Source organism: Epinephelus lanceolatus, chromosome 20 (genome assembly GCF_041903045.1).
Source record: "Epinephelus lanceolatus isolate andai-2023 chromosome 20, ASM4190304v1, whole genome shotgun sequence".
In the NCBI taxonomy this organism is placed as follows: Eukaryota; Metazoa; Chordata; class Actinopteri; order Perciformes; family Serranidae; genus Epinephelus; species Epinephelus lanceolatus.
The window spans coordinates 127,433-154,584 of record NC_135753.1 but is presented as its reverse complement, the minus strand read 5'-3'; the positions used below and the strand labels follow the sequence as shown (position 1 = coordinate 154,584).

Sequence of the window (27,152 nt, the reverse complement as noted above, 5' to 3'; positions counted from 1 at the left end):
CCTCTCCGTCTGGAGCAATGGGTAAGGCAGCGGAAACAGGATGCAACTTATCACACTTTTCACACTTTTTACAGTCGTTACAACCGTTCAATTCGTTTTTAACATGTGGTAATGTGTTTTTCCGAGCTGTCTTTAAATGCACCATGAGTAGGCGGCGCTGTGCGCTGCTGTGTCTTAACTATGTTCAGCAAACCAGCCAGCAAGAAGCAAAAAACCTTGCACAGTTTCTTCCAAACAAACCGTGTATGTTGAGTAAAGCTGTTGCATGTAGATAATGTAAGCTAAATGATGACTAATTGATAATTGCCAATATATCAAGTTAAGGTAGTTAACAATACTAATGTTATTGTTACCTATTTAAATCGCTTGCTAGCTAGTTTCGTGCTAGGAATAAACCCACTCCTTAATTTCTGCGCAGATCTTGTGCTCACTATTGCTTTGCACATATTTTTTTTAATCTTGATTGCCACAATAGAAAGAGCAGGGCCCATTTTTTGGGGTGCTGAAGCACCCCTAAATTGAATCCCAGCACCCCTAAAATTTGAGAGATTTTTTAAAAAAAATGTTTTTTTACTCTATGTCCCTTTTTTAACAAGCTAGAAAAGTGTCAAAACCATACAGTACTTGGTTGCAATGTAATATTTTAGGATATGTGGCACATTTCTTAACTTCTACCACTCAATACCAACACATTATTATCATTACCAGTCCTCATTTTTGCTGCATTTAATCGTAGGTCACTGTTTATGTTGTTAGGTAGGAGTTAGCTGATGTTTTTTTCTAGCTAGGAAACGTTACAGGTGGTCAGTACCACTGTCCTCTGTTTGAATTGGAATGAGAGAAGCTAGCTGTTGTGTCATGTGCATGTGTTAATATTAAAGCCAAGGTGCTACTGACTAGCTAACTGACTGGATGCCCATTAACATTATAACTCCTATTGTGTGTATTTATTATTATTATTTTGTAGATTTCAAGCACTTTTCTTTTTTGAAGTGTATTTTTATTTATGTATTTGTATTATATAATACAGACAAGAAGGAAAAAGGCAGAGACAAACATTGAAAAAGTCAATTACTGTTAATGTGTTAATGTTACATGTTGTGCATTGCATTTCAAATAAAAGTCCAAAAAATAAGTCCAAGGTCCATTTTTGGTATTTTTGGTACTCACTATAGGGGGCTGGTTTACTCCAGAAACATACATACTGTTTATGTGTATGTTGAGGAGCTGCTGTATCAAAATGAGTTGTCTGCCCCCAGAAATTAGGGTTATGATATGTTTCTTTTATGATTCCAATCTATTCCTCTTTTGCTGTGGCTCAGCATTTACATAACCTTTATCAGATTTGATGGTTTAGTCACAGACTTTCCCAAAAAGTGTTGTGCTTTTCTTTCACAAATGTGGGAATGAAATTGAGTTAAAATGTACAAAACAGTACAATTTATCTTGCCTGGCCGGGCAGCTCTCTGGGTGCTCAGCACCCCTAAACCTCTGATCCTAGAATCACCCCTGGAGCAGGGTCAGGGAAGAGACAGTGGACCAGAGGCCAACAAGGATGATCATGCAGGGTCTTCACAGGTAAGGAGAGATTATAACTGGCTGAGAGAAAATATCTATAGCATAAAAGTGACTTTGAGTTAATTTCTCCAACAATTTCACTACTACTATTCCTAATTCTATTTCAAAATTTTGCTTTCCACATTTATTATCTATATTATTGCAATAGATAGATGAGGGACAGGGAGAAACCAGGCAGGTATTTGGCACTTAATTATCTGGCTACTTACCCTGTAAATGCTCGAGGGTCATTCTGTGTCAACTCAACCAGGGTTTGGCAGCTAAAACTTTAGATTTTTATAGTATATAATTTTAAAGAACTAAAGTTGGTCCCCTGGTGCTGTACTGTGGCTGTTTGTGGTTATATGGTTCTTTAGCCGCTAAGGAAAGGTGGAACTGAATGTGAGAGAATGATAAATCACTCAATAGACCTCTGAACAATTTGTCCCCCTCACCTCTGAAATGATGGCTACGTCCCTGCTGCCACACAGCATGGGTGAGTATAGTATATCAGAAATGTAGTGTCCTTCAATTTCGTTTTGAGGTCCTCATGCACATTTTAACGCGATTAATGACGTGCCATTACAGAGGACTATGTGAAGACATACAGGGCCCATCATGAGGGCCTGAGCCCCACTCAAAATGTGCAAGAGAATGCCATCTCCAAGGTCAGCAGGGTCAAGACTTTCCTGCAGGGAGTCTGACTGGTTGTTCCTGGCTAGTGTAGACAGCATTAGAGTGTGAGTAACATAGTTATGAGAGCTTTGGTTGGAGAGTTGGTACATTTAAATTCCTCTGTTAAACTAGATACTGGAAGCTGAAGTATCCCTTTTCACATACAATGCCACAATGCTTAGACATCTAGGTGTGCCCAACCACTTCCTAAAAAAGGAGCTAACCAACCTTTCCATTCTCTCCACAACGGACATTGGAATTTCATAAATTGACATATAATTTCTATTCATTTGACTTTTTTGCTCTCTAAGGAAGTAATGAAAATAATATTCAAACTGTCCAGTTTAATCAAATCTATAGCTATTTTGCATCTAATGACGCTGTTTTTTAACAATATAACACAATAACAATCAACACTAATATTCAGGGAGGCAATTAGTCTGAATTTTAATGGATGGGGGGCACTGGCCCAAAAAAGGTTGAGAACCACTGCAGAAGCTAATGTTGACTTACAAATAGCAACACCTTCTGTCACTTTTTTCACTTTATGAAGCGAACAACCTTGCAAATAGTGACCCAGAAAGATACCCAGTCTTTGCAAAATCTAATTCTGTGACTTAAAACTCACTAACTCATGATGCAGTGGGTCTCATTCATGAAACATGAGCAGGAACATAAGTGCATCAGGAAGTATTGTGTGTTTATGAGTGTTGTCAGAAAAATGTTGTGAATGCATTATAATTCTCTATGAATGCCCTCATAATACACAATAGATGTGGTCTTCATAAAAAGTGTTACCGTAAGTTCTCATGAATATGTGGTGATGAAAACAAATGTCTGTATGTAAGGATACAATGGTCTGTCGATCAGCTGGGTTCCTTAGTCGTATTTTCTCCAGTTTCTGCAACTCCTTCAGCTGACTGTTCAAGTCAATGCTGAACTTCTTGAGATCTGCCTAAATGGTAAATACAATGTCAGCTTACACGACACACACACATAACAAAGTCAGTCAGTCTTTTCCATATTGTGTGCACATGTGTAAGACTGTCCAAAAGAGAGGACAAAAGACAGCACTGGTTGTTTGATCAAATCCATAAATTGACCTGTATGTATTCTTAATGTTATTCCACTTAATGTGTTAGAGGGGTCATTGTCACCCCATTACCTTCAAAGCTGTGTTGTAGAGTCACTGAAGGCTGGTCTGAGGCAAGGGATCAAGAGCAAGAGCAATTTTTAGAAACCTTATGGAGTGTCAATTTTGGAAGTAAGCTACCTCACTTAGATTAAGGAGCCAAGCCTGGTGGACATAGGGATTAGGTGCTTCAATAATAGGGCAGCAGGCAACAGCAGGGACACTGATGTCCTGACCCGAGGTTACTTAATTTCTTTTATCTGCCAAAGACCTATAGAGGCAGTATGATTTGTCAGGAGCAAGGGTAAATGTAGAGTGACAGTGCAGTGCCACAAAACTTCTGGGGAGAAGGTGGATGGTCACCATAGCCCAGGACTATGACATGGGAGACCACTGTTTGGAGCCTGTTTCCTACTAAGAGTCAACAGTGGTCTATTTAACCTTGTTTAATTAGCTTATGTTCCTCAACCTAACTAACCAAACCTTAAGCATGGCAGTGGCAACGTTTTTAAAACAGCCCTCTGTGACAGTTTTTGAAGGTACTGACACAAGCATTGGTTTGCTTAATCAACAAGACTTTCTGTAGGTTCATAAAGTGTGTTTTGGAGAAATAAAAACATCCTCCTACATCTTAATTGAGAAAATGGACAAAGGACTGAATTATCTGTCAAGGTGTCAAGAATTACAGTTGTCACAGATGATGAGGAGCTCATAAAGAAAAATACAAACTGTTAGATAAATCATTTAAACCTCTTCCAAGAGCCTGACAAGAGAGTGTATGAGTATGTGACTACACAAATTTGGGCTTTATGTTCTGCTGAAGTATTTCCTGTTTCACCTTTACAGGGAAAAGGGTTTGAATGATTATGTTGATCTTCTTTTTAGCCTATAATATCTCCAAGAAATGTTCCCATCAGGATGAGTCTAAAATTGTTTTCTACCTTAAAAAATGTTCTCCCAACAACAGGTTCTGGAAAAGGGGGAGTCATCTTATTATTAGGATCATCTTACATTCAGGCCAACATGGTTGTCAGCTGATATTAATTTCTTGCAGATTTATCAATATTGAAGGCACACATTTGTAACCAAACTCACCTTTTTATTTTTGATTATGTCTCCATAGGCTTTTAGAGGAGTAACAACTTTCATCTCCAGTCTCTCTACCTGCAGCAATAAAGCATTCATCATGGCAACAACTTAATGTATAATAGTTAGATGCAGAAAATAGAGCATGAATAACTACAGTGTCCCTGACCTGCGCCTGTCTATAGTCCTGCACCATGGCCAGGTCTTCCGCCAGGTTTTTCAGGCCAACCTGGAGCTCGGGATCCTCTCTGCTGGAGAAGTCAAAGAGCTGAGCCACCAGGATGTCTGCCTTGTCTCTAAGCTTGGCTGTCTTCCTGGTGTAGGAGGCCAGCAGGGAGCACAGCTCACCTAGATACTTCTCAGCATGTTTCACTGTCTGCTCCATGCTCTTTATCTGGACATCCCTGCTTGGACATTTCAGGAAAAATTATTGGCAGTAGGATACACTTTATTGTTACATGTTTGGAATATACTAGCTTGGTATATTATATAGAGAGAAGCTTTTGAAACTTCTAACATGTTAATGACTTCCTGGATTATGTGAAACATAAAAGCACTGACTCCTACCTGGAAAGGAGACTGTTCATGTTTGTTCTGTTGTCCCCCCCGCAGCTCCTCTGTCCTGTTCTTTGTTTTCAGTTGAGTCTCACCTGCACCAGGTAACAGAACACTGCTGTCATGGAAACACCAACAACAGATGTTGTGTAATAGCTGTGGTGGGGGTGTAAATGAAACTCTCTGCCACATGATGGCAGCAGAGTATTATTGTGGCCATCGACCAGACCTTAGAACTTAAGGGTCTGTATGTCTCGCCCTATAAAGGATTATGTAAGAGATGCTTTATATTACAGAGGAAAATGATCATATCACAATGTCATTTCATCCTCTATAATGACAAGAAATAAAGTTTTGCAGTTTGCATGGCCCAGTTGTTTGCAGTAGCTTTTATACCACTGGGGACACAAAGTCATATAGTCAGTATATTGATGCACTAAAATAACAATCAATTTTTTTTTTTTTTTTTGTTCTGTTTCCAATGTGAGACCGGTGGTGGAAGTACACTGATCTTTGACTTGAGTAAAAGTACCAATACAACAATGCAAAAATACAAGCCAAGTCCTGCATTTAAAATCCAATTTAATACTTTTGTACTGTTACTTATCACAAAATATACTTAAAGTATCAACTGTAAGTATTCTTTGGACAGAAAAATGACCCCTGTTCATGATATTAAATGCTGTATAACATTATTAGATTGTTATTAATCTGTAAGTACCATATTACTATTGTAGCTACTTGCGGGGGATAGTCTTGTGGTTCCCAACTTATAGAGAAGGGATAAGGAAAGAAAAAGAAAAACATTTTAAAAAGCTCTCCCTGAACATATATATATATATATATATATATATGTGTGTGTATACATATTTTCATATTTTCATATTTTGGACCTTTCTTTAATATTTGCTTATTTTGTGAAAATCTGTTTTCCTTCGGTCTAAAATATTCATTAAAATGAAACTATCTTAGAAGGTTAGAGGGCAAATGTCGAGACTGTCCTCCTCAAAAAAACGACCACATAGGTCGTTTGTACAAGCGGCGTATTACGACCGCCTGTTACGTTTTAAACCTAAGCGACCTCGCTAGTGGTCGAGTAAATATCGACACTCCGGTGTCTCAGGTGACCCGTCGTCACCATATGAACTTTGACCTTCGTCACCAATCAAAAAACAACATACTCAGAGGGGGAGGAGCTTCATTGAAATCATTTCGTAATTGAACGTTGTAGCATTGGTAAGTCCGACAAGTTTGTATATTTAATTTTATTTGCTTATGTTTTATATTAAAGTAATCGATTACTTGCAATTCATATGTAGCTGAGTTTGTTTATTTTGACGTTTTAGTTACAGATCAGTTGTGAATGATATAAATGACATATGATTTTACCAATAAGACGATAACGTTAGCTCACATGCTAATATCCTAGCTAGTTAGTTTACATCTATACATGTAATCCCTTAATGACCCTGCATCTGAAATAACGTTAACTGTACACGCAAAACTGAAGGTGTCTTGCTCAAAACAGAATTAGTTTGTCCTGTAAAACACTAACAAGACTGGTTCACTGCCCCGTTATTAGTAGAAGGTTACATAGATTAAATAAACAGTAAAGAGAAATTACTTTTAGCCAACGGGGTTAAACTAAATTCTGTGGGACTTCCGGCTTGGCGAAACATGGAGTAAGCAGTGCCGTAGAATATAGTCCAAAATGCTTGTGCGTCACGTGACTCATGTAGACCTCGGATAGTTCCCGGAAGTTACTGGCGGGCCTTTTAAATACATAATACTGAGAGACAGAACTTTGGAAATGAATGTCGACATGTTTTATATGTCAGGTAATGAATATGAATAAAGTTGAATAAAAAGATTAAACAAATTTGTGTGACAATGTTATGTTTTGTGCTTTTTAACAGTCAAACCAGTTGGGGTCATTTTTTACCCCAGAGGACAAGGCACATTACTATTTGCTGCCATTTAAAAAAAAAATGAAAGGGTTAAAAAAAAAACCTAACCCTAACCCTAACCCTGATGGAAGTTTGACATATACCAGTCTCTGATAATCCATCAACTTATTTGCATTCTATCTTTACTATATTTGAAATTATTAAGAATTTCTGTTTTGTAAAACTCAAAAAATAGGTATAATTTCATATAAATGAGGTATGAATTACAAAAAAAGTGTAAAATTGGTATTAATGGGTTGGTCTCTAGTTGAATAAAAAGATGAAACACAAATTTGTATGATAATGTTATGTTTTGTGCTTTTTAACAGTCAAACCAGTTGGGGTAATTTTTGACCCCAGACGACATTAACGTTACTGTGTTGGGAGGGAATTATGAGGGTTTAGGTAACAGCATTAGAAATCACTCTGTAAATTTCCATTGTTATGCGGATGATACACAGTTGTATTTATCGATGAAGCCAGAAGAAAGTAATCAATTAACTAAACTTCATAATTGCCTTAAAGACATAAAAACCTGGATGAGTACCAATTTCCTTGGGCTCTAGTTTCCCGGCGCAGCACAGGGTGGCGCAGGGTGGCGAACCCCGTGCAGAGCTAGTTTCGAGCAGCGCAACCCGAGGCGCGCTCTTTTAAGCAAGACAAGACTTCACTAGAATAAATACAGAGGGTTTATCACAAGATGCAAACCATTGGTTAGCCTTAAAAATGGAAGGCCAGATTAGAGTTTGTCAAAAACCATCAAAAAAGCCTGTACAGTTGTGGAACAGCATACTATGGACAGATAAAACAAAGATCAACTACCAGAATGATGGGAAGACAAGAGAAGGAAGAAGGGAAGGAACTGCTCATGATCCAAAGCACACCACCTCATCAGTGAAGCATGGTGGAGGTACTGTTATGTCATGGCCATGAATGGCTGCCAGTGGAACTGGTTCTCTTGTATTTATTGATGATGTGACTGCTTACAAGAGCAGCAGGATGAAAGCTGAAGTGTTTGGGGCACCATTATCTGCTCAGATTCAACCAAATGCTTCAAAACTCATTGGACGATGCTTCACAGTGCAGTTGGACAATGACCTGAAGCATACTGCAAAAGCAACCGAAGACATTTTTAAGGCAAAGAAGTGGAATGTTCTGCAATGGCCAAGTCATATCATCTGACCTGAATCCAACTGAGCATGCGTTTCTCTTGCTGAAGCCAAAACTGAGGGCAAAACACCCAAAACACAAGCAGGAAGTGCAGACGGCTGCAGTAAAGGGCTGGCAGAGCATCACCAGGGAAGAAACCCAGCATCTGATGATGCCTATGTGTCCAACACTTCAGGCAGTCATTGACTGCAAAGGATTTGTAACCAAGTATTAAAACTGACTGTTTAATTGATGATTATGTTAGTTTGTCCAAATACTTATGAGCCCTTAAAGTCAGGGGACTGTGTGAAGAAATGGTTGTAATTCCTACACGGTTCATACTACATTTTTGAAAAAAGCCTTAAATGAAAGCTGAAAGTCTGCACTTTAAGCAGGTATTCATTGTTTCATTTAAAACCCATTGTGGTGGTGTACAGAGCCAAAATGATGACAACAGTATCATTGTCCAAATAATTATGGACCTGACTGTAAATGTATCTCTATATCAACTGTCCCGTCACATCTGATGTCAGATCAAAGGGGATTGGCACCGTCTGGCACGTTTGGCATGTGTAATGGAAACCCAACCTGATTTGATTAACAAAACTACTGAGTTCACATCCCTCTCAGCCAACCACAAACAGCCACAGCATCAGATAGGGAGTATATATTCAGCATCTGTCATCTTAGAAAAGTCAAAAGAAAAGAAACAGAGTGAGACTGCGAGAGTGAAAGAGAGCGTGCGCAAGCACGAGAGAAACACAACATTGATTTACAATTGTGGTGACCTCCTCCCAGGCTACCTTTGCATCATCAGCCCGTGGAGGTCTACTCGCAGTTCCGTATATTCGGACACTGCGAGCTTGGACCTCCCAGACCAAAACATCAGTTTCCTCCTGGGAGAAGTTTGGCTGTCTGACGCTGCTGCTCTCTTCTGCCATGGCGAATTGAGTAAACTCTCGCCTTCGTGCGGCGTATTTAAGGGTGAGGAGAGGGATCAAGATTTTTCTTTTAATTCTCATTTAAAATAAACCTCACGAACTGCATTTTTTCATCTGCATAATATTGCGAAAATTAGGCCTATCCTGACCCAAAAAGATGCAGAAAAATTGGTCCACGCTTTTGTTACCTCAAGGCTGGATTACTGTAACTCTCTATTATCAGGTAGCTCTAGTCCTTAAAAACTCTCCAGCTAATTCAGAATGCAGCGGCACGTGTACTAACAGGAACTAAGAAACAAGGTCATATTTCTCCTGTTTTAGCTTCTCTGCACTGGCTCCCTGTAAAATCCAGAATTGAATTTAAAATCCTACTGTTAACTTATAAAGCTCTAAATGGTCAGGCTCTGTCATATCTTAGAGAGCTCATAGTGCCATATTATCCCACCAGAACACTGCACTCTGAGAATGCAGGGTTACTCGTGGTCCCTAACGTCTCCAAAAGTAGATCAGGAGCCAGAGCCTTCAGCTATCAGGCTCCTCTCCTGTGGAATCATCTTACTGTTGCGGTCCGGGAGGCAGACACCGTCTCCACATTTAGACTAGACTTAAGACTTTCCTCTTTGATAAAGCTTATAGTTAGGGCTGGCTCAGGCTTGCCTTGTACCAGCCCCTAGTTAGGCTGACTTAGGCCTAGTCTGCCAGAGGACCCCCTATAATACACCGGGCACCTTCTCTCCTTCTCTCTCTCTCATGTCCTGTTACTGCATCTTGCTAACTCGGCCATACTGCATGTCACTAACTTGGCTTCTTCTCCGGAGCCTTTGTGCTCCACTGTCTCTCAGGTTAACTTATATTGCAGTGGTGCCTGGATGGTGTGACGTGTGTGGTTGTGCTGCTGCTGTGGTCCTGCCAGATGCCTCCTGCTGCTGCTGCTGCTGCTATCATTAGTAATACTTCTACTGTTATTATACACATATGATTATTGTCACATATGTATACTATCAGATATTAATATATACTTTCAACATATTGTACCACAACAGCTAGAATTATAAACATAATATTATTACTTTCATTAATGTTGCTGTAAGCTACTGTCATTACCGTCTGTCCTGCATCTCTTTCTCTGTCTCTCTGTCTCTGTCTCTCATTCTGTCTCATTGTGACATACGGATTACTGTTAATTTATCATGTTGATCTTTTCTGTACAACATCTATTGCACATCTGTCTGTCCTGGAAAAGGGATCCTTCCTCAGTTGCTCTTCCTGAGGTTTCTGCCTTTTTTTTCCCCCGTTAAAGGGATTTTTTTGGTGAGTTTTTCCTTATCCGCTGTGAGGGTCCTAAGGACAGAGGGATGTCATATGCTGTAAAGCCCTGTGAGGCAAACTGTGATTTGTGATATTGGGCTTTATAAATAAAATTGATTGAATGATTGATTGATCATAGTAGCCAGGAAGAGCTCCAGAGAGAGGTCGATGAGATCATCTATTCCCTCAGAAGGAAGAAGCATGATTTCTATCGACAAAATGGTATTTAGTATTGCATCACTCAACAACTTATGCTTGTTTGTTGTTCTTACTAATAATACTTTTTTAACCTAACAGACAGCAATCAAACAAGGCAACGCAAACGGAGGAGACTGGGTGAGCTCAAGAAGAAACTCCGAGAGAGGATCATGCAGTACAACACTGTTGCTGCCTGTGAAGAGAAAATTGACACAGAAGCAGCATGCAGTCTCTCTGATGATGTAGTTCTGCCTTGGGAAGCGCAAGGAGATGGTTAGCAAAGTGTTGCATTTGTGTGCTTTAGAAAATAACAAAATTCAGTTGACAATTAATCTAAGTAGTAACTTTGAGTCATCATTTTAACATTGAGCTGTGAACATCGGTTTAACATACAGTGCAAAGTATATAGGAAAACATAGCAGTGACAACAATAACAACAAATTGGATTTTGGAAGATAAATGATGCATTATATTGTCAGCTGTAAAATTGATAGGAAATAGGAAAGTTTATCCAAAAACACCCAAAATCCATCCCTAAGTAACTATGTTTAGTACCTTGTCATCTCATGACATGCAATATGTATTATGTAATGCAATCGATACAATCTGGATTTAAAAATAGGTGTATCTTAATACTGAATTGAGCAGAAGCATGCAGTTCCTTGACTTTCTCCATGTTGTATTTGAATTATCATAGTTAGGGATGGTATCATTCGGCTTTCATCGCTGCCATTACTACTCTACTCATAGGTGAGAATGAGTAGAGCTGAGCCTTGCCCTTGGTCAAGCCACTACACACAGAAGATATCCCTAGAATTTGAAGCTGTTTTTTATAAATGACCTGTGATTCCAGCCACCAATTCAAGATTAGTGAGCCACATAATGATCAACACTGTGAGAATTATGGTGGAACGTGTTTAAATGTTTTGATTCTGTCACATCTGTTCTCTTTTCCAAAATAGTGGTGAGCCTCCGTTTGAAGAGGCGACTTTTTGACCAGGTCATGCTGGTCAGGCGTATGGAAGAGGAGAAACCCATCATTGTGAAGGAGATGACCCAACATTATCAGTACCTGAGAAAGGCATTGGACAAACTGGACAACCTCCTTCATCACACTGAAGAGAACATCAAGAACCATAGTATGTTCTACACATATTCTATTTGTAAAAGAGGAGCATTCCCAGTGACTGACATTTTTTATCAAATCTGAAAGCCTTTTTTTTTTTTAAAGATATTTTTTTGGGCCATTTTGCCTTTAATGGACAGGACAGGTAAGCGTGAAGGGGGAGAGAGAGAGGGGGGTGACATGCAGCAAAGGGCCGCAGGCTGGATTCAAACCCGGGCTGCTGCAGCAACAGCCTTGTACATGGGGCGCCTGCTCTACCACTAAGCCACCAACGCCCCTGAAAGCCTTCTTAATCACAAATCCAGCTAGCTGTTTCTTTTTTATACAAAACCGCACAGCCTCATAGCATTCAAACTGCATCACATGTTTCCAACTTCATTGTTCATTAAAAGCTGCCTAATTTTAAATCTCATTTTTCTTCACTTTTCACTCAAGCTACACCTACAGATATGGCAGAAGTCGGATACAGGGGACTGCACTGCTGTCCTTTACAGAAGAAAGACGTTCTACAAAAGAAACTGAGTGCAGTCACCAGCACCTACGCCCATGTAGACACGGACCCCGTTTTTTTTTTTATGTTGGAAGAAGACGTGGAGGACTGTGAAGAGGACAACAGCAGTTCAGAACTTTCGGAGGAAGAATTGTAGTTTGGCTGCATTTATTTATTGAACATTATTGTGTTTACACTCAAGCTACTATGCAGGGCTAGCACCCTGCACAACCATCAGTAGCAATTTGGGCAGTGGTAGAAGAAATATCCAGATCCTTTACTTTAAACTAGTAGTACCACATGGTAAAAATATGCCACTACAAGTAAATGTCCTCCATTTCAAAGCTTACTGAAGTAAATGTATGTCAGTATTGTCAGCTAAATGTAATTTAGTACTTGCACAGTAAAATGTCAGTGTTTTTTTTTTAATTCTGTATGATGTTTCTGGATTAATATTCCTGCTGCACTAATGTTTATGTTGTATTTTCCTGCTGTAGATGTTTGTGCTTGAACTCCCTTATATACTGTTGGCTAGTTTTAATCTACAGCAATGCATCATATTCAATAAGATTATCAAGTGTCTGTGAGAACCAAGTAACTCTAAAAGTCAGAAAAACAGCCTGTTTTCAGCTCTGCATCATTGACTTTTCCAGCTAATCCAAGCGGCTTTTGAAGTGGTGATTTAGCTCCAGAAGGAGGAGAGTTTTCTCAACACATGAAGGAACATTTCATCCTTCGGTCTGTCAGTAATGCTCAACATCACCACATCTGGACAGACATGGTTTACGCTGTCATCCTTGAATATGTCTGGAGGAGAACTTTGAAATTATTGTATTTTCTATGCTGAAATGTGTAAACATCAGGAATAAATACATGTCAGTTTAATCCACATCTACCGTGTCTTTTGTTTTAAACCCACCTGTTTAATTTAAAAACATCTTAAGTTTGAGTTTATTTGCACAATAAAAAGGAAAGTGAGGCTCATAGGCTACATGTTGTACATGCAAATTGGCCACGAAATCTATCCAAACTACACAGGGAAGAATGGGGACAGAGACCCTATTAATTTCTATTGTCTCATTGCTCTTTTGGGGTATGTTCACTAGCTGCAACGTTTAGCTAACAAATGTTTAATATTAATCGATCTGATTGATTGACCTGTATGGTGCACCTTCTCGTTAGGAAGCCACATTATATTTAAACAAACTTTAAACCACATTATCACTCCACAGCAACAAAAACAGATCCAAGTCACGAGCCCTGGAAGTTCTGTTTTCAAACGTTGCTGAATCAGTTCTGCCTTTGAACATACCCCCTTTAGTCTGCGAAACGGAGCGACTGGAAAAAGTGCTAAAATAGCACTATTAAATGTTTATGTTAATGTTTTTATGTCAACCCGGAAGAATGCTTGAAGAACTACAATTTGTAAAGAGTTGCAATATGCAGACTTGCGCTAGCATGGTTCCAGACCATAGACCCCGCCCACTCAACTGAGTAGGCTTGCATTACTGGTCTGGCATACTTCAATGAATTTGCGATTTATCTCGTCCAAACGATGGACGGACTAATGAACGCCGGGGGTCTAGCGATTAGCCAATCAGCGCCACGCTGATGTCAAGTTGTACGCCGGTGGGTAACTGGTGAGGATAGCAACAATGGCGACCGCTACAGATCCTACAGACCACATTAACGATGCTATCGAGGTATTTTGCCACTACTCGCGTTAATGGAGGACCAAATTAAGGAAGCTGCTAAACTGGATTTAACGGCGATGCAGCTGGGCGTGCACGACGACGGAGACATTTTAAACGGGCAATGCTCGCTTGTTTTCGGCACCCCGAGGCATAGATACTAATGACGTCAGATTCTGGGTGAGTCGTTGATCTCTACTGATTGGTTAGGGAAAAAATCAAATTCCCTCCCCCTTGTAAATCGCCTTCAATGGAAGCCATGTCAGACTGAAGGTTCTGGGAGCTTCAGTCTGACACTCAGGCTAGACTTGCGCCACATGTTTTGTAGTTCTAATGTGTTTTCCCTATTATGTGTCAAGATTACAAGGAAGCATGGGGGCTCTCCAGAGCTTTTTGAGGGTGGAAAACACACATCTTTGGTCAAATCTGATCTTTCTTATTTTTTAGAGGGTGAAATTGTGTTTTTTCCAGGTTTTGACCCCCCACAGTGGCGCCCCCTGTTGGATTACCCTCAGTTATGGTAGTAGAGGTCAAGAGCTTTCCAAAACTGTTGACCCCATGTTTGTACCACATTTTGTTGCTGTCCTGTAAGCCTTCATAAGTGTCTCAGTTTCAAGGTTCAAAGGTCACTCCTGAGGAGCAGGAACCTCACACAGTTTTCATACTGATATATGTTACTCTCTAGGTCGAGACCTTTCCAATGATGTCTTCACTGTTGCCCTACGACAAAGTTTAATTTTCATCTTGCTCCAAGCCAGCCCCTTTCAGATGTAGTTTCTCATACCCTTTTCATAGCCAACTTGGATAAAATCAGAAAAACATGTTCTCAGGGGTATTTACTGGCCAAATGTGTTTAAGATATTGATGACTGGTCTATGCACAATCATACTTCTCATTTTGAACCAGTTTACACCATTTTTTCCCCCATTATCAACATAATGTTTATATAAACCCTCACCTATGGTCATGAATTCTGGGTTGTGACCGAAAGCATGAGTTCGCTGATACAAGTGGTGGAAAGTGTCCTACTGGTAGGAGGCCCCGGGGCAGACCCAGAACACGCTGGAGGACTTACATATCTCATCTGGCCTGGGAACGCCTTGGGGTCCCCCAAGAGGAGCTGGAAAGTGTTGCCGTGTAGAGAGATGTCTGGGGTGCTTTGCTTGGCCTGATTCAGATTCGGATTCATTTGGAGGCTCAATGCATGAAATGAAAGCTATTTTGCTTTTTTGTAGGTATTTGTTGAAATAATGACACAAATCACTTAAATAATATAATATATATATTATATATGATTTAACATCAAAATTACATAAATTAATCATTCAATCTGTCTTGTTATTATGATGAAGTCAGCTGTCAGCTGAAGTTACTACTCTTGTAGTAAGAACAAAAGTGAACAATTCTAGGTGGCTTTATCTGAATTTACAGACAGTAAAAATATCACAAAATACATTTGTAGTAAAAGTGCACCTATTTAGGTTCTTAGTATACAAATTATAAACAATAATACAAATCATATGTATAAGATGGAACACAGCCAGCAACTGGTATATGTTATTTCAAAAGATTTTATTACATATCTATCCAGACATGAAAATTGAGGTTATGCACTTCAGTTACATAAAATCATTTAACAGAGCTGATGCTTGTCAGAAATTACATGAAATGCATCCAACTCAACAACAATAACAATATAACACAATGACACACAGTGTTGGAGAGTACATAGGGTTACTTAATACATTTTTTATTACCTTCCCAACACTGGAAATAAATAATTTAGCAACACATTTTGGTGTCAACTTTGAACGTTGTCTTTTGGCTCCCAGGAGTTTTTCCACTTTGCTCCACTGTAAGACAGACAGAGAGACGGCAAAAAGTATTACTTACACATTCTAACATTTGAAATATGTACCATGCTGACACTATACTACTTACAATGAGACGTGGAGTCTTCAGGTATGTATGCATTCTATCTTTTTATCATCAAAATACCCAGGCAAACTGAGGGTCTTCAGAGATGGTGGGTCCACGACATACGACACCCTGGAGGAGGCAGAAGCGCACCTACAGGAGCAGGGAATAATTTCCACCACCAACCTGAGGCAGCATCATGCTCCGGTGCGCGCAGCAGCGGCTCAATCCACCCCATTCCAGAAAACGCATGACTAGAGGCACAGCAGAGATGGAAAGACTTTTACCGGACCTCTGAATGATTTTGAGGTAAAAATGATTATCTCAAACTGAGAGGACATATCTCTCTCTTTCTCTCTCTCTCTCTCTCTCTCTCTCTCTCTCTCTCTCTCTCTCTCTCACTCTATCTCTATCTCTCTAAGCCTATGGGACTAACCTTTTTTTGAAGCTTTATTCTCTTTTCTTTATCTTACATGTCGTGCTGAGTTGGCATGACCTAAGGACATGATGGACGCTATTGTGCCTGAAAACAGGCTAAGACTATTTATTTCATGACTGAACGAAAAAAGAGGTTATTTTTAAATGAATTCAGTATTTTCACCCCCACAAGAGGTATAGAACCCATCTATGAATTTTGGACAATAAATAAGAGGGATGTTAAGGAGGGTTAAAAAAATAAAAAAAAACTCTTTGTATTTCTTGGTATTTATTTATTTAGATTATTTATTTATTCATTTTTATTTTATTTAATGAGTTCGAATTCAATATACTCACTCCCATAAGAGGGCTAGAACCCATCTATGAATTCTCCATATTTATTTATTTATTTGTATACGGATGGGACATACCTTCACCTTTTTTTTCTTCCAATTTTTTTTTCTTTCTATTTAAAGCAGCTGTGGGGAACTTTTTACCATTGATAAAACTGTCCCTAGTTCGTATCACCCCCCCTTGAAGATATTTATTTGAACCCAACAGCGACAAAAAAGCCTCTCTCTATATGGCTATTTAGCGTAGCCTCACTCGGGTCGGACACACAGAGGAAGTCAGCAAACCAGAATAGGCACCCGAGGCGGAAGTGATTCTGCTCGCCCGCAGCGGCCCGCAGCGATTAAAACACAGAAGAAGGAGCCGTGTTTACACTGTTTTTCAAGTAAGCAGTACACAACGGGCATTGCTGAACACATAACACCTAACAGTTTTACCAGAGATGTATCTATGAGGACTTGGTTGTACTTTTGATGTCATGGCGGATAACAAAGGAGCATCATCTAAAATTATCTGTGACTGTGACCATGAACACAAATATACAGCAGGCAGTTGTCCTCAGTTTGTAAGAAATTCAGATCTACACCAGAACATTTATGAATAGGGTTGCCACCTTGGATTTGTGAAAAAAAAAAGGGACACTCGACCAAATGTTTGAGGCGGAGGGCTCGGCCATTATTAACAGTTCAGACTGACCAATGAACATGAAATTCGGACATAGGAGACCAGATTTGCCATCATTCCATGTCCTTCTATGTGCCTGTATTTTATATTAATTTTTATATCAATGAAAAAAACAAATCTGTGTTACTAAATTCTTACATTTTTACATGTATCTCACCATAGCAAGTTGGAAGTTGACATATTCTGCCATATACTGTATGAAGAGGGGAGACTCTCTGGAATCTGGCAATATAAGAACCATGATGGTGGGACATTCTGTCACTTCAGTTGACCAAAACATGTGGTTTGTGCCAGGCAGACATGATTGCCAGTATTTTTTCATTATTGCAAGAAATTCCACTGTGTGGCAAGGCGAGCAGTGTGGAAAAGTTGCAGACAACACCACCTGGGGGCTTTCACTCCAGGATATAAATAGGATTTAAAAATTACAAATCTTCAATCTGAAACAAAGGCACACAGTTCGAAAGATCCCACAGGACAAGAGCGTGATTTCCAATTATAAAAATACCTTTATTAAACGATTATTTTAAAATGAGCAACAGACTAAATAAATAATAAATCGAATCATAAGGAGTGGTATGAAGAGTTACCAAAAGGAAAATGGGACAGGGCTGGGGCTTACCACGACAGCGGTAACGAAAAAGGGGAGGGATCCAAAAAAACTACACTGCACCCGTGACACAGCAAACCAGAAAAACGTGAACAAGGAACCACCACCAGAGGAACCGCTGCCGCTCTGGGCCCTCAGCACCTGTCAAAGGAAAAGAACACCATTAAAAACATGAAATCAAGGCAACCTCCACACACACCATAACCAAATGTCAACCACCCCAAACCCAAAAGAAACTATTTTAATCACAATTTATCAAAATAAGGAGCAAAAGGTTTCTAAACAATAAATCAAAGTAACCTAGAAACCCAATCAATAATAATTCAAAGAAAGGAATAACAAATGGAATAGGAATAAACTCAGGTAGTTAATTAAGTGTCTGCCACTCTAATTAAAACCAGCCTCCAGAGGGGACAGCTCCGTGTCTATGAGAGGGTTGGGACGCCCTCTCCTGGCTCACGTTGGCAACTTTTGTTCAGGCTGTACTGCCACGGCTTTGGCCGCTGTTAATGGAAACAGATAGTCAGATCGGAGCGCCGAGTTAAGGCGACTGGAGTCCCAAAAGAGCCAAACCAACGACGTAAATACACAGAAGGGAAGAACCAAAACAGCAGCGAGGCTCACAGCAGCAAATGACGGCCGCGCACTGCAAAATAAACAAATTAACCTAATTAGAATTTGGGTATAAAACATTACAAAAAAAAAAACAAAAGCTACAAATAAACATTTCCTACCAGAGAGCAGGATCGAGGTGTCACACAGCGGCAGGAGGAGGAAGCCCGCAGCCCAGACTCCACCGGCGATGGCTGGGAGAGAATAATAATCAATACACCTCAGACCATCGGCAGCTTAATATAAAAGGCAGACAGCTACGCGTCTTACCCACAGAAGGCGCACCGCGCGCACACAGGCCCAAGGGAGACAGCACAGCTCCCGGTAACACCACACTGCTAGATGGAGCAAAACCGGAGTAACACAGGGCCCATAACACTGAATAAATTGAGCAGAGCAGAGCACGCATACCTTTGTTTTGAAACCCGATCTGCTAACCAGCGAGACGCGGCCACACTCGGCTGTCAGCTCCGTGAAGGAGCCACATACACTGTATATGTATATATATATATATTTATTAGGGACCGAGCCCTAAGGCAGAGGACTGCTCACAGAGCAGTCCTCGCCAAAGGCGAGGACCCTATTGTTTTTGCTGCGTTTATTATTATTATTATTATTATTATTATTATTCTTTCTCCCGCCACCTCTTTGAACTGGAATTTGACCCCCTAAACATGCTCAAAAACTCTCCAAAATTGGCACGCACATCAGAACCGGTGAAAAATTTTAGAAAATCATGACATTAACCCCTAAAGTGCCAAAATGGGCTCTCTAGCGCCAACCTAGGCACACAAAAATGGCCGCCACGGCCTGTAGGAATGTCGTAGAAACATGAAACCAAAAGTGGCGTGTTCGTCTCATGAAGACCTAAAAATCACGCCCTGACACCCCTGACCTAAATCCAACAGGAAGTGAGCTATTTGCCCTTTCAAAGTAAGATTTTGCCTTAAAACTGCCTTTCCTAAAAAATCTTCTTCTCATACACCGCTTATCTAATTGGCTTCAAACTTGCACAGATGACAGATCAACTCGTTCTAATCAAAAGTTATTCGTAACGTTTTCATTACTCGCTTAGTTTGGATTTTATGGGCTCCATAAGGTGAGATGTCAGAAAAACGTCCTGGCGATTCTCGAAAGCTGTCCCATAGGAAATGAATGGCAGCAGGGGGGAGAAAGAGACCAATCTTAGGGCTTTTTCTAGCATTTACAGTGTCTCCATACTTTGTGCTACAGACTCCATTCCAACTCTCAAATGTTGCCACAGGTCTCATCTATTCACTCATGTTTTCATCTTTTTCATATCTTTTACCGTTTTTCATCTGTGCCTCTCAAAGTACCATGAGCAAAAGTGGAGAAATTCTCAGTTTACAATGGGTGTGTATTGCACGGAATGCTGTGAGCTAGAGTGGAGAGGGCTCTAAAAATCGTCTAAAACTTTTGTCTTTAACTCGCTGCCATGGCCACAATTTTCACTGTACACACACAATTTATACCACAAAACGTAGGAAAATTTGTCCAGCTCACAGATATGTTGACATGGAATCTCTCACACATACACATTTTTGCTGAGTGGCTCCAAAGCGAAGGGAGCGCTGATTTTTTTCTCATTCACTCCCATGTAAACTCAGAGGAGAAATTTCTGGAAACAGCTGGGGTGCAACACATTTTAAACTCGCTCCCATGACCACATTTTTGACTCGAAATATATAACGCGACACGCGCGTTCACGAGACGTGGCTGTCTCTCAAAATCACTTTATTTTCTTGCTTGGACCAACGGTTTGGGTATGCGAAGCATTTGTTCGAGGAGTTAAATCCCTTTATAAACAGCCTTTGGTGATCTGCTTTCCTAACGTGTCTGTGTCTGCCACAGGTGCGGGCAAGTCATTAATCGCCATGACAACGGCTGCACACACAGACACAGCCACAGGGCTCTCTGGTCTGTGTGTCTCACAATCTTTAAAGGACAGATTACAGCAGCAGAAACTTCATTTGAAACAGAACACACACATTATTAACCCCTACAGTGCCAAAATGGGCTCTCTAGCGCCACATAGGTGCACTAAACTGGCCACTGCAGCCCGTAGGAATGTCGTATCAAGATCAAACCAAAACTGGAGTGTTCGACCTACAAATAACACGCTAACACCCATGACCTAAATCCAACAGGAAGTGAGCTATTTGCCCTTTCAAAGTAAGATTTCCCCTCAAACGTGCTCTTAAAAAAAAAAAAAAAAAAATCTCCTCCTACACCGTTTATTGTGTCGGCTTTAAAGACGCACACATATCAGTTCAACTGCTGCTAAACAGATCTTCTGTATAACTTTATATCTCTCATGATCACATTATTTTGATGATTGGACCAGCGGTTTGGGAATGGGAAGAACTTCTTCGAGGAGTTAAATCTCCACTAAAACAGGTCTCTCTGTGTTCTGTCACTCTCTCTCTCTGCTCTTCTGCCAGGTGCACTTACTTCATCACCATGGCAACCGCTGTCACACACAAATTCACAGAAACATGATGTGTGTGTGTGTCTAAATCTTACATGCAGACATGACAGGGGCACGATCTCCATTTTAACCCTTTAGGTGCCAGAGTTTATTGAGGAAAATATTCCATTTTCATTTCAACATTTCAAAAGGCTGTGGCTTGAAAGTGGTGAGAGATAAAGGCATACTGTAAATGAGAAAACTATTCATCATGGTCCAAAGTTTGTCATGGGAGTAAATTAACTTATCTAATTTGCATATTGTGACGTCACTAGGCAGCAGCCATATTGGATTTCATACATCTCAGTAAAACAACATTTTGAACATATTTACATAGTAAATTTATTTTGTTTTGTGTTGTTTTTGTTGTCTCTTCCTCAAAATAAAGGACGAGGAATCTGATGGGAATAAATTCACTCATCTAATTTGCATATCGTGACATCACTTATCCATACCTACAGCTACAGAAAGCATTCAAACATCAAAACGTTCAGCTCTGTAAGGATTTTCTGATGTTTGTGGCAACATGTTTGATATTTCTAAATAATTCACAGTGACGACAATAGCTGGGGGCCGAAACGGGCGCGAGTGCGAGGTCCCGCCAAACGCTGCTTGCAGCTTTAATTTACATTTATGTTTGTTAATAATTCCTGTTTATTTAACTATAGCTATATTTGTAAATACTATTGTTTAAATTTCTTAGATTTTCACGTATCTTATCTCTCTTGCAAGGAGCACCTGTAACATAAATAATTTCCCCTCAGGGATCAATAAAGTATTTCTGATTCTGATTCTAAGTTATATTAATGTCCTCTAAGCGTTAGTTGTTATTTAGCGCTGTTATCCTCTCTGCATCTTAAACTAGTAATTTTTGCTTTATTCTTCATCACTGCGTCTAATCTCCCACTGTACTTTAACCTTTCACTAGTTCTGCTCAAGCACCCAGCTCTCTTCTTCTCTTAGCAACTATCACGTGTTTGTGGTGCTAGCTAGCGCAAGCTAAAGCCTCTTGTTTCGTGCCTGTCTGCCTTGGAGGGTGAATATTTGACAAAAATTGAATAATACCCAATGATTTTCAAATAGTACTTGTGCTTGAAATGCCCATCCCTACAAAAATCAACATGTGCTGTTTAACTCCAAGGCAAAGACAACAGCTAACGCACATTTCTCTAGTTAGCTTAACGTTAGGCTAACGTTACTGTGCTACATCAGTAAACTAATCATGCGGCTGAAGGACAAGCTACATCATAGCTTAAATGAAATAATAAGAAGGCAATAAACATGTCAATTGGCATCATTTCTGCATGTTAACACTATTTTACAATGTGGCAGTCTTACCTTAATCATCACAAAAAAGCAAGGAGTCCGTCCATGAGTGAAAGGTGCGGCACAACGAACAAGCTTGGGAAAGGCCTTCACTGAAATTAAGTTTTGATTTTGTCATTTTGATTGACATAGCGAAACAACCAATGACAGCTTGAAATCCACCGCCTTTCCTCAAGGCCATTACACATTGACCAATCAGACATATTCCATCTTAATTCACATAGATAGATAGATAGATAGATAGATAGATAGAATGTCATGTATTAAAATAAAATTGTTATGCAAAAAATGAAGGTATTTTCAGTGGCGTATCCAGGACATTTTTACTGGGGTGGCCGAGATGGGACACAAAGCTAGTGTGGGGTGGCCATGACATATAATATAATGATATAAAGTATAATGCCACGTACGCAGCCAACCCCGGTTCGAATCCTGGCCGGAGGACCTTTGCTGCATGTCACATTCCCTCTCTCTCCCGAGATTTCATTTATTCATCTTCTAACCGCTTCATCCTCTTGAGGGTCGCGGAGGGGCTGGAGCCTATCCCAGCTGACATCGGGCGAGAGGCAGGGTACACCCTGGACAGGTCGCCAGACTATCGCAGGGCTGACACATAGAGACAAACAACCATTCACACTCACATTCACACCTATGGACAATTTAGAGTTATCAGTTAACCTAGTCCCCATTCTGCATGTCTTTGGACTGTGGGAGGAAGCCGGAGTGCCCGGAGAGAACCCACGCTGACGCGGGGAGAACATGCAAACTCCGCACAGAAGGGCTCCTACACCCGGGATCGAACTGGCAACCCTCTTGCTGTGAGGCGACAGCCCCTACTCCCTTGATTTTCTGTCTCGTAACTGTCATTTTTTTAAAAATTCCATTTCCACCTATCACAGTCCTCAGCAATCTCTGGTTATTTTAACATGTCGATTTTTAATCAGTAATTATGTTCAGGATAGGGTACAAATTTTCTAAGAGCCATTTCCTTATAGTGGATTAAAGTCCTCATCTCTTCACAAGTTAGATTACTCATCCTATAGAATAACATTAATCAGTCGTCAAATCAAAGCTTAATACTTAAAGATAGGCCTTATTAAAAAGTTTATCTGTAAGCAAAAAGATAAAATAAGCTTGTAGCCTAGGAAAAAAGGAATATTTGTTGTTCTTTACAGATATAATTAGATATAGATATAATTTGTTGGAGATACTGGAATTTGATTTTTTTTGCTTTGTTCTTTGCCAGGTGTGTTTTTATTTAACCACAAGATGGGGCCTAAATTAGTAAAGCAAACATAGGTAACAATACAGGTGACACAGTTGAAGGCCTGATGACTGAATAATGTCATTATATATGATGCCTTATGATGTACGAAAAGGGGTCTACCCATTTTTACGACAGCCCATTCAGGGTTCAACGCTAAGGTTTTTTTTCACTTGCCCGGTTGGGCAAGTTAGTCAGAGATCTACTTGCCCGAAGTCAGTTTTTACTTGCCCTATAAAAATTGTTTAATTTAAGTGGCTATCAAATAACAAAGACTGCAGTTATTTTTATGTTATGTAATCTTTATTCACACTGTATTTATTAATTAAAACAACATACGTCATGCATTGTAGCTTAATTCCTACACAAAAATGACAGTGTCAGGGCTTAAAGTGAAAAATTTGTCAATCATTCTCCGTCTATAATTTTGCGCCCTACTTGAGCCATGCCCACCTCTATTTATTTTTCACCCTTCTCTCCAGTTCTGCTGTATTAACACCGGGTTTAATATATTTTGCTTCCATCTTTCTGCCCTGCTCTACTCTACTTCAACGCTACTGAGCTCTCTCTCTACTCTACCAGTAGACTACCACATCCACCTGTTGCACAAAACGCACACAGCAGTGTTTCCTCTAGGATGGAGTTGTAGCAGCGGAGGTGAAGCACACGCATGAAAAATAATTTTCACATGCGTGAAACTTTTTTGTATGCTTGCAAAGCACAGCCTGCTAGGATGTTTCTATGTATCTACTGGCACCAGAAGGGCTCTTTAGGACTAAGTACATACAGTACATGTGTGCACAGTAATGAGCAGGTGAAATGTCTGTCTAGCTTACATATGAGGTGTCTCAAGATTTAGGAACATACAATTGTATTGAATATAATAAAGTAAAAAGTCACTTGACATGCTGCTGTTTTGTGTTGGAAGTTGTTATTTACCTGACAACGCCTGAACGCAACACAAGCTCAGCATGAGTGCCATGCTACGCTGCTGTGCGAGCAGCGTGTTTGTCTGTGCGTAACAGCAGTCTGCTGGTTATTTACACACTGTCCATTTCAATAACTTTGTCAGCTGACAAACTGCAACGGGCTCGGGGTAAGGTTTGGTCAGGAAAATGCGGCCCGAGCTGCTCTAGCGTGCTCACCTGTGTGTGTGGTGGAACTCCGCCGTCCGCCATACAGAGAGCAGAGGAGAATTGTTAACGCGTGACCAAGTAGAGACAGAAATGACACGATGACATAACACCATAAATAGTATATTGTTATGTTATTATATGAAGCGTCCGTCGCGCAAAATAATATCAGTGGGGGCTGTGGGCAGGACATTGTTACACAGCTGTGCCTGTGACTTCAGGCAGAGAGCACATTTTAAAATACATTTATTTTATCAATTAGTTATTAACTTTTACTATTTTTAGCAACTTGCCTGATCGGGCAAGTGAGTTGTTAGTTTACATGCCCGACCGTGAGTTTTACTTGCCCCGGGCTATCGGGCAATCCTTATTGTTGAGCCCTGCCATTGGTCCGACATCCCATTGTTCCGACCATATTAAACCCATTGTTCCGAAGTCCCGTTGTTCCGAAATCATCACGATGCCCTGTGGTTAAGGTCTGGTTAGGTTTAGGCACAAAAACCACTTGGTTAGGGTTAGGAAAAGATCATGGTGTGGGTTAAAATGAAAAAGAAAGTGGCAAACACATAAGCCGTGAGCCTGCTTCGCCTCAAGACTTTCCCAGCTGACCCAGAGTCGGTCGCAGGCGTGGCGCACCATCAAGGCAGAAATACATTATGGTGTTTCATTCTCTCCTTGTCTATGACACTTGTATCTCGACCAGTAGCCTACTTTTGTTGCGTTGCTGATCCTCTATGGTACACAAATACAGTAATAATCACATATCGGAACAATGGGACGTTGGACTAATGAGAGGTCGGAACAATGAGAGATCGAAACAATGCTACAGCACCATATGAAAATGTGGAAAAAGTGGTTTACAACCCAAACAGTATTCATGTCCAGGGCCCTGATGAAGGCATAAATTGAAATGTTGGCTTTGATCAGCGTGCTGTTTTTATCCAGCAGTTCTGCAGTTGACGTTGTCACTGTGACCATCCTCCTGTTTCATTAGCAGCAGCAGCAGCAGCAGCAGATGCGGCATGCTCATCTCATGGCTGATGGCTCACCTATCAGACCTGCATGGTCATTGGCCAAACGTCCGCTGAGCAGAAATCAGCTCTCACAGCCTCAGTACGACCATTACTGTGTTAGTTAAAAATGTAAAACTGGCCCTAAATCAGCTGATTACCTGTCATCATTGATTGGCAGCATTTCTCTTGTTTCTTTTGTTGACAGACTTGACCAACTACCTATCAGATCTGGGGTGGCCACAGGGGTGGCCAATGAGTTTTCAGGGATGGCCCCGGCCACCCCAGGCCACCCCTCAAAATCACCATTGGGCATTTTCATCTTCCCAATATACAAATTACAAAATACCATGTTTGTATTGATTCACATTATTTGTATTGAATATATTTTACATACAACAGAAAAAATGGAAAATTCCTATAGAGTAAATTATTATTATCATTATTATTATTTTTATTATTATTATTAGTAGTAGTAGTAGTAGTAATAGTAGCAAAAACAAGACACCTTCAGCTGGCCGCCATTTTTTAGATGAGCAGTACTTTTTTTTTAGATGGCAGTACTTTCTGATAAAACAATCTGATTATCTCCAATTGTAACACACATAACATAACATTGAATCAACTTTAAAATAATTCATGATTAATAACACTGAAGTATTAAGAATTAATAACTAGAATAACATTAACATTAGTTCATGACATAGCAATCTCGGAACTCTGTCTGCATGTGTTTATCTGTGTTTGTGTGTGTGCGTGCACAAGTGTATCAACACTCACTGGCCACTTTATTAAGTACACGTTGCTAGTACTGGGTTGGACCCCTTTTGCCTTCAGAACTGCCTTAAAGGCGCTGTATGTAAGAATGGGTACACTGGGACACTGCTAATGCTGCTTGCCGTGCTGCTGTAGCTCAGTCGTAACTGTAACTGATGCTGAGACTCTACTGACTGTGTGACTGGTAGACGGCGGTGGGTGGCGCAACAGGCCAAAACACAAATTCAAAACATAAACATGATTTGCGGACCATAAATTTTTTTTTTTAATGCGAATATTCTGGCTGTATTATTGTTGTCGGTGAGATCAGTATGTTATATGAACATTATTCCTTCGTCTCTTTGACATATTAGGAGGATTTTACGACTATTTGCTTTAGATTTCTTACATATAGCTCCTTTAATTCTTGGTGGGATAGATTCAACAAGGTGCTGGAAACATTCCTCAGAGACCTTGGTCCATTCTGACATGATGACATCACACAGTTGCTGCAGATTTGTTGGCTGCACATCCATGATGAGAATCACCCATTCCACCACATCCCAAAGGTGCTCTATTGGACTGAGATCTGGTGACTGTGGAGGCTTCCTCTAGGACCTCTAAAACCTTCTCCAGGACCTCTAAAACGTCATCCGGGACCTCTAACTTCCTCTAGGACCTCTAAAACTTCCTCCAGGACCTCTAAACATCTATTACGACCTCTAGAATC

At 40.2% G+C, this 27,152-nt stretch overlaps 1 protein-coding gene across 1 annotated transcript; it reads right to left on the bottom strand.

The window, feature by feature from the left end:
* Nucleotides 1-2,267: 2,267 nt before the first annotated feature.
* Nucleotides 2,268-5,098, bottom strand: LOC144458294 (CBY1-interacting BAR domain-containing protein 2-like). The gene is made up of 4 exons (XM_078162715.1): nt 5,018-5,098; nt 4,620-4,854; nt 4,460-4,528; nt 2,268-3,187 (listed from the first exon to the last, which is right to left on the bottom strand). The coding sequence occupies exons 1-4, from the start codon at nt 5,035-5,037 to the stop codon at nt 2,990-2,992; spliced, it is 522 nt and encodes a 173-aa protein (XP_078018841.1). The 5' UTR covers nt 5,038-5,098; the 3' UTR covers nt 2,268-2,989.
* Nucleotides 5,099-27,152: the final 22,054 nt, after the last annotated feature.